This window comes from Crocuta crocuta, unplaced genomic scaffold, assembly GCF_008692635.1.
Source record: "Crocuta crocuta isolate KB4526 unplaced genomic scaffold, BGI_CrCroc_1.0 scaffold253, whole genome shotgun sequence".
Classification (NCBI taxonomy): Eukaryota; Metazoa; Chordata; class Mammalia; order Carnivora; family Hyaenidae; genus Crocuta; species Crocuta crocuta.
Window position 1 is genome coordinate 5,286,384 of NW_027529451.1, and position 9,311 is coordinate 5,295,694.

General features: G+C 36.6%; 1 protein-coding gene across 1 annotated transcript in view; it reads left to right on the forward strand.

The window, feature by feature from the left end:
- Positions 1 to 8,136, forward strand: part of ZCWPW2 (zinc finger CW-type and PWWP domain containing 2) — a 134,064-nt gene extending 125,928 nt beyond the window's left edge. The window contains exons 10-11 of the mRNA XM_077760757.1: positions 4,112 to 4,236; positions 7,484 to 8,136. Coding sequence (XP_077616883.1) covers positions 4,112 to 4,236; positions 7,484 to 7,645 — 287 coding nt within the window. The 3' untranslated portion in view covers positions 7,646 to 8,136. The remainder of the gene's footprint in view (positions 1 to 4,111; positions 4,237 to 7,483) is intronic.
- The last annotated feature ends 1,175 nt before the right edge of the window (positions 8,137 to 9,311 follow it).

The window sequence follows — 9,311 nt, forward strand, 5'->3', positions numbered from 1 at the left end:
GTTTATTTATTTTAAGAGAGAGAGAGAGACAGAGCATGAATAGGGGAGGGATAGAGAGAGAGGGAGACACAGAATCCAAAGCAGGCTCCAGGCTTTGAGCTATCTGCGCAGAGCCCGATGCGGAGCTCGAACACACGAACCATGAGATCATGACCTGAGCTGAAATCAGATGCTTAACTGACTGGGCCATCCAGGCACCCTAGTCATGTATCTTCTTAAAATTAATCAAAGTGTGCAGCTGTTTCCTTGGTTGCTCTGAGTACCAGGAAACTTAAAGCAAAATATAGAGGGGTTGGGTACAGCACTGGTAGTTGATCTAAGCACTGTTAAAATCTCATTATTGCCCTTCATTTCCCCCCTAATGAGTTGGGTTTTGGCTTCTTTTGATCTTTGTTTTGTTGTATCATTGGTTTATATTAGTAAATACCTCCTTTGCTTTTGGGTAGTAAACAGTCTACAAAAGTTTACATAAAAAAAAGATTGGCATATTACCCAGGACCAACTAAAAATCTGTGACATTCATTATTAAATTAGCAAAGGATGTGTACATGAGCCACCTAAGACAGATAAACATGGAAAAGGATGGTTAATCTAGGAAAGGTCTGGATCATGGGGTGAGCCCCAGGGGAGCACGAAGGCCTTAGGGGCTGGGGCTGGGGCTGGGAGGTAGAAGGGGAACAGGGATTTCTGTCCTTGATTTCTTGCTGCTCAGGACAAACATTGCCCATGTACTCTTGGTTTGGAGTTAGCTTTAGCCTGTAGGGTAAAAGATGGGGTTGGCCCACATGCCCCTTTCCTAGGAAGCCCCTTGCCTCCTATTTCTGTTTGTGTCTCCAGGAATGGTGCTCTCTTCTTCATTACATTCCAACTTGTGGTTTACTCATCTCTATGTTTAAATTATAAGCACCCAAGAGGAGTGTTTGTAGTTACTTAATAACAAGACAAAACCAAGTACTTTTTCCTCCTCCTCAACCTCCTCTGTAGGCATGCCTTCAAAATTTCAATATTGAAATGACCCTGCAAATTTATTTCAGATGGTATTTTTCAGTACCCACCAGCTTTGGGGTAACCTAACCAGTAGCCTCTTTATATAAGGAAATAAAGAGCTTCTTTAAACATTTAGTAGAAAAGTAGAGATTGGAGAAAACCCCATAAATATACGTTGAAGGCTTTTAAAATAGCAACTGATTTATTGAGACAAACAGTAAGTTATTTCGTATCAGGAATGGAAAAACTACACAGATTATTTTATAAAAATTCATTTTTATAAGCCAGGTGTGGATGTCAGTATAAGAGATATATTTTTCTTACCTTTTTTTAAAAAAAAAAAACTTTTTCCGAGTGATGAAATAACTGTAATGCTACCACTTTACTCTAAACAACAAATTGAAGCAAGTCAGGGAAACTACAGGATAATCAGTATTGATAGAAGATGATTGGTCATGCAATCAGCAAAGGCATTCATTCTGTCTCTATCTTTGGAGGATATCATTGGCCAATTTTGATGACCTACTTTGTACATTATGGTAACTGCTATTTCTTGAGAATTATTTTTGAACTCTATCAGTTTACAATATAGGAATACCTATTTAGAAAAGCAAACCTCCCATTGCTCTGGAAACAGAATTTGACATCAGTCAAGTTGGTGTTATGAACCCTGGTTGATTTATGAAGTCATCCATTACTTTCTCTACCCTTTGATCTAAAGGCAGTGTACATGTTTTTCCAGATCACTTGAAACCAGAGAGCCTACAATGCCATTTGGCAATGACATTCATTATCATAAATTGATTGTATTTTAGCCTAGCCTTAGAAATAGAAAGATGTTTGTGTGCCATTTTTCCTTTACAGCATAGCTCCAAATTCATCTTCTCAACAGTGCATTAAATGTCAGTATCAATTTCCATAGACTCAGAATGTAAAGTAGGAACACACAACATCTGTGAATGGGACTGGAGAATCAGTCTGAAGATAACCGCAAGTAATTGTTCAATAACAGGTTACTAGTAAGAAATCTATCATAAAGAGAGGTTAATCCCTTTAACAAGATTGCTTCGATAAAAATGTACATTCCTCTAGAAAATTCTGGTTCAGTAAACATCAGTTGGATTCATTTTTTTAAGTAAATTCTCCAGGTGATTCTTACACCCATCGCAGTTTGAATAACGTTGTTTTAGAACGTAATAATTCAAAGTCTGTGTTCTTATGCTTTTGCAATTACCACAGAACACATATCTATGTAGACACAACTAACATGTCAGTTACGGTTTTTGTTTTTTTTTAAACATAGGCACTGAAGGTATGCAAATGGCTGATCAAAAAGCTGCTTTCAAACTGTTTTGAAAGAAGTCTTCCAAAGAGGAAACCTAAGATTGGCTAGGAAGAGATGATGGCCAGGATGGCTCGTCAGACTATGCCTACTCTTGAGTCCCTTGCCCTTAGTAGGCACATAATTGATATTTGTTGATTGAATAAAAAAGCACTTGGGGCAAGTGATGAGTACTGACAGAAAAAAATTTTTTGTAGACAAAACTGTGGTGTAAAAAATATTAACTAAAAATTGTTTTTTAATACTGTAGTGACAACCAAGAAAGGGGAAATTTTCTATTTCATAACCTCCCATGACTTTATTTGACACTATTATTTAATAATGTTCTAGCAGAATTTTAAAATTTCTTTCTTATGAGTAATAGATAAGAGGAAATTACCAACAAAGAAGATTCTAATAAAACATAGATTCTTTTGAACTGGAAGAAACCGTGCATAAGTCTTTTCACATTAATAATCTTTGTTTTTTACCTTTCAACATGCTTAGTTTACAAGGATACCTACGTGCACACGTGCACGTGTTCATACACACACAAAGGAATGCATGTATCATATGCAACCCCCCTAAACATAATTAGTTAGAAGAATTTTAAATATGTTCAACAGTTAGATTAAAACCTAATTTGTGCTGAGAATGCCCATTGCTCCTAGGTCAGCTCAAAAGCATATGCCTGCGTGGGTCTGCGTTCGTGTTCCATGAACTTTTAGATGTTCTACGTAGTATGGTTTCTTTGGTATTCTGCCAAAGAATAGTGGATAATATGGGGCAGTATGTCCAGTTTTTGTCACCAGAGTGGAAAATGATGGTGTGTGTATTCATGGCCTTTCTCTTTGAATCGCGTTGCCTTTGGAATGACTTCTCAGTTGCTCCACCTGTCTGTTGTACAGGACAGCAGGCCACACATGGCTTCCTTTCCTTGATTTTTACTTCAGCAAGACTATCTGAAACAAAAATGGTCATTTAAGTCAGGGATTCAACTGCATGTTATTAATCAGTGGTTCAGGCTATAGAGTTATTTAATAGGAGCTCATTTCTTTTGTGGGGATATTATTTTATCTCAGCGAATTCAGTGAATTCATGTCACAGTAGTACACACACACAGACACACACACACACACACAAATTTTTAAGTGTGGTATTTAAACACTACCTATAACATATATTAAGCAATCAAGATGTGTTGGTATTTGGATTAGGAATAGACTAGCCTGTGTTTAGCCTAATTACTTAATTACATGGTCTCTCCTTTTAAACAATAATTTTAATAATTTATTGTAGGCATGGCAAACTGTGGCCCTCAGGCCACTTGTTTTTGTAAATAAAGTTTTATTGGAACATAGTCACAGTCATTTATTTAGGTACACATGTGTGGTTTGCACTACAGCAGCAGAATGGAGTCATTGTGACAGAGCCCACAAAGCCTGCAACTTATCTCTGTCCCTTCACAGGATAAGTTTGCTGACCTCTGGTTTATAAAAAAAAACAATTTAGTTTGGCCCTGATTTCAAAACAAAACACAAGACCCTTCTAGTGAGCTTTTTATGATCTATACGTAGCAAATATATCACCTACATTTTTAAAGGAATAATTGTAAAATATTTACGTGGAAATCCTTAATTTTTTACATTAAGCAGAGGTCGTATGTGAGAACTCTAACAGAATATTTATTTTTTATCTTATAACATTTAGATTTTCTCTTTTGAGTTGGTTAAGATTATGGATTAGATTGAAGTAATTAAAATGTAGCATTTTTTCCCCTACTATATTAATGGTGTGTTTTAGTTGTCTCTGAGACAGAAGTTTTACTGAAAGAGCTGGAGCAAATGCTGCAGCAGGCACTAGAGGCCACGGGAGCACCTGATGGGCCCGAAGAGAAGCACCGAGAAAAAGGAAACACAGGAGGAAAGGTAGCACTGGTTGTCTTTATCAGGCCTAAACAGCAACTTCAGGTTCTGTAAATGGCAGAAATTGTTTCTGGATGTACTTTTTAATTACACGGAAAACATTTTTCCCTTTTCAAATTTGAGCCCTTGATTATCTTGAGGTGAATAATAAACTAGTAGCCTATTGAAAAGTCAGAATACAACTATCAGTTTTTGAACAAAATCTGTGAGTGGAGGAGCCCTTTGTATTTTGGACCTTTGAGGTTGGGATGAAGAAAGAATGGAAGGAGCTCACAGTAGTTGATGGGGTGCCACTGTAGAGAGAACTCCACCGGTGTCAATCTTGACAGTCGAGAGAGGGGACCAGGATAAGAGCAGCTGGCTAGGAAATCTGTCCTGCCTGGTTCACGCACAGAGATACCTTCTGTAAGGACAAACCTCATTATTAACACACTGGAGGTAGAATTTTTCATTGGAATACGTTTCACCATTCATAACTAGATTTGTCTTTTTTTTTTTTTTTTTTTTTCCTTTTGGGTAGCATTGTTGGACTGTGGAAGGCCATGTATGCTTACTTTATTCAGTTCTTATATGTGATAACATAAATAATCCAACTGCCCAGCACATCAGCTCCATGTTTGTGCAAATAAAATTTGGGTACAAACCCAAGTCATTAATACAGAGCAGCAGTGTGGTAGGTGTGAGAAAAATAAGTCATAAGGCAGACACCTGTGCGAGGCAGTACAGCTGTTCTCCAAATAAGAAGAAAAATGGCAGCAAGAAGTCACATGACTTCCTTAAGGTTTCATGCATTCTCTCACTCATTCATTTAGATATATACTGTGGTTGGAGTCAAGAGAGCAGAATGGTTGGGAGCACTTATTCTGGAATAGAATACCAATGTCCCAATACTTGTCCTGCCAGGGAGGACTTGTCATTTGACACAGTTGCTTATCACTTGCTCAAGAGGATTTTTTTTGTGGGTTAAATAAGGCAAGCTAGGAAGAGGACTTTGCATAGTAACTGACACCTAAGGTTAGCTGTTATTACAGGTGAGAATTGGCAATGGCAGTCCCTGGAGAGACAAAATGCTGAGACTTCCTTACTTCCTTTCTTTTCCCACATTCTCCTGTTGAGCAACTGCCCAACCCCAAGTCTGTCTCTTTTCAGACACTGGAAAAGGTGGATTTGTACACGGACAAGGTTGTTTACACACTTTGGCAGACTGCCCAATTGCATGATTTCATTCAGAACTCCAGCAAGAATAATGATGATTCGTAAACAGCTCCTTACTGAGCTGGAAATCAAAATATACAAGATTTACAGTGAAAGAGAGCAATATGCTAAAAGAAAATAAAATTAATCCTAAAAACTCTTACCACACTGAAAAACATAGGTTTTTTAATTAGCACCGCAATATCAATTTGTACCAGTTGTGAATGCCGTTTTTCCAGTTAGAGTTCCTTTTTGGAAAACCTTATTTTCTCTCGATAGATCTTACCTTTTGTCAAACAAGGTCTGTAGATTAGTGGCATATATGTTATAGACATAGAATTAATACACAAATTAGCCTTTTCTAGCGAGCGTGTGCTTTGTTTGAGCACCATATGGTTTTGTGCAATGTGTTTTCAGTGTTTGCAGTTTGTCTTCTCAAAAATACAGCCAGGTTGATTTTTATAGAGATGTCCTGGAGCTTTTACAGCCATAGAATTGGCTTCTATTTTACCATTATAACTGGTAACTTGATAGAACAGAAAATTACTTTGGATTTTTATTCTTAAGGTAAAATACATAGTTTTAATATATCACCAGGCAGGAGCTTGCTTTTTGTTTTAGATTCTTGTAATATTTTATGCTTTCAAAAGCCACTTAAGAATTGTAAAAATTAACAATTTTAACTTGCTGGCAGGCAGGTGAGTGCCTCCTGCAGACTGGTTCATAAGCCATTCTACACACTGAGCTTTGTAAGTCTGGCATTCACACCAGGTTCAGTATATTTAGGGCCTTGTTCACTTTTAAATGAGGAGAATAGCAATGAAACCAACTATCAAAGCTGGGACAATTTCCAGTTTAAAAGAAAAGAAATGATCACCTCAGGGGTTTCTTTCTTTTTCTTTTCCTTTTCTTTCTTTCTTTTTTTTAAGTTAATAGGAAAAATTAATACGGCTTCCAAAGTTAACAACACTTAAAACTAGAGCTGTGTTTTGTTTCTAGGAGAAAGTGGCCTTTTACAAGCTAACACACCAAAAAGTGCCACCTGATAACTTTAAGGTTCTAAGCATGTTTATTCACTGAGCAGATTTGATTAAGCTATTTTCAAAGTTGTAAATTTGATGGTGTTTTCATCCTTCATTTCATGTATGAGGTTTTAGATTGATTACTCTCAGGCATTTATACCAATGAGTGAGAGTAACAGCATAAAAAGAAAGCATACACACATGGATAATCAAAATTCTTTTCTATTTGTCATTGAAATGTTTTATGAGATTATTTTCCTCAGCACGGTCACCTTCCTAATTATGCTCTTCTTTAGCTAATATTAACATTGGCTTTCATGCCCCAACTCTACAAACAAGAAGAAGAAATTAATATCTGATTTTTATAAAATCTGCCAGAATAATTCAGAAATTAGTTAACCCATATACAAATAAGACAGAGTTTGCAGAATAATTATTTGTATTAAAAGGTATTCTTTGATATGTTAGATGAAAATACTTGTATAAATTACATGTATTTTTTTTCTTAATTTCATGGAAGTTAATCTACCTTTAATGAACTTGAAGTTATTAATCTTGTATGTCGTTATGTATATTTGCATAGTTTTTACTCATGTCCCTTCCCACCGAGCTAGATCAAGCTATCGCTATTTGTAAGTCAGGCAGAGGCTTGTGAGAAGATAGGCATAGAAGGTATGACTCAAACCGTTTTAAGTTATATTCCCTATGAGAATGATTATAAAAATAAACAAATGTAGAAAAGTCATAGAATGAAACTGATCATGTTTTTCCAAAGCATAATATTAAAACTAAAATTGTATAATGTTGGGGGAAAGAAATAAGACCTGAATAATAAGTTATTCTTATATGAACACATTTACTGTACATTATACTCTACATGGGGATCGTTATTCGACCACCAGCATAACAGAACACTTTGGGCAACTGCTGTGACTTGTGGAGTTACTGACTACTTTACATTTGGTTCAAATAATTAAGCCTGGTGTTCCAGTAAATTTGATACGTTCTGATGAATTGTCTGGTTATTTTTACAGTTATCTAAATGCAGCTCTGAAGTTCCTGCAGGCAGCCCATTTGAAAACCACTATGAAGAGGACTATCTTGTAATTGACGGGATAAAATTAAAAGCTGGAGAATGTATTGAAAGTATAACTAACAAGTTTAAAGAAATAGATGCTCTAATGTTGGAATTTTAAGGTATTATAGATATTTTCAAAAGTTAATTATAAAACCATTTACATGTTTATATTTTCCCAAAGTCAAAAACTTGAAAATGTTCCCTAAAATGGGTATATGCTATACCAAAGCTACTATTTGTAATAACTTTCTATTTTATACTTAGAGAATATCCCTTGTTTTGAGATCCAATCAGGTGGTATTTAATTAGTGTTAAAATTTAGGCTTAAAAAAAAATTTAGCATTGAAGATACTCTGATATTTGTATTTGTAGATGTTTTTTCTTGTTTGCCTTAATTTTAAAATGGTTTATGAAACTTACTGCACAAACACATGCTTTACAAAGATTATTTAGGCCCTTTATTCAAACGTGGCTCTTTAGGTTGCTGTCAAGGCTATTATAGTTCTTCCAGATAATTCAAGCTTAGTAGAGACTTAGGTATGTATATTGGTAGTGGAATTAAGCTACTACAAAATAAAAGGAAATAATAAACAATTATTATTTGTGTAATAGAGTTGGAGCTTTTCTCAAAGGTGTCAGTTGCCTTATGTTGGAAATAATCATTTCAACTGAGATTCCCCAAACTGATTAACAGAATTTAGTGGGAGGCGGGAGGCTGTGGAAGATCATAGTCCTGGATGCTTCCCTACTGAATCAGTATCAATATGAGGTGAGGATGGAAAATGTGGTGAAAAATAAAAGATTCGGTTAAGCATATTCCCAATAAAAAAGTTTCTAAGCAATATAGGAAAGAAAAAAGTACATCATAAAATACCACTCCCTTAACACCTTCCCCGAAACTCCACTCCGTAGGGATTCCCAGGAACAGTTTCAATGGGTGTCTTTCTACCTTGGGTTATAATGCACATCCATCTCTAGTGCCCACTCTTGCTCCCTCTCCATGCCTATCTCTCTCCTGGGAGTATGGGGTCAGGGAAAGGGCATTCCAAACACATAGAAAAAAAAAATACAAAAACAAAAAAACGAAAACAAAAACCCCCCAAAGCTTGAAGAAGAGAAAGGAATTCAGCATCTTGGACCTATTGCTAGTTGAATTAGCTAGAATAACCACGTGCTGGTGTGAAGGTAGCCACAGCAGATGAGTAGCACTGTGTACACAGGCTAAGGAGCTTGTAACTGTAGGGGCCAAGTGAAGAGTTTTAGACTGTGGAATTCCCTTTACATTTCAGAGAGATCACACCAGCATCAGCACAGAGAATGGAGTGAGCAAGAGAGCACTGGAGACCGGGGGGCCTGTTAGGAGGCTGCTTGGGAAGTTCAGTTGCAAGATTCTGAGAGCCCGAATGTAGTGGTGCTATTTGGAGAGAGCAGAATGGCTTCCAGATGCATTAACATCAATAGATTATTAGGATTTTGAAATTGGATATAGGGATGTGACAGTAGAGGGAGGTGGGGTTGACTCCAGAGTTCTTGTATGCACAGTGCTATTCACTGAAGGTCAGAATAGGTACAGATTAGAAGCGTGGGGCAGATACCAAGTTTGTGCCAAACTGCGTGAGTTCAGTAGAGGTTCTGTTATTCATGCTTTTACAGTGCCTGCCTTTCAGAACCATGCCATGAACCAGAGTGACTATGACTAGTCTCTCAATATATCATGTTTACTCCTAATTAGTATCAAACAGTGGAAACTAAGGCTTCCTCTTTTTCTTCTAACAGAGTTTACT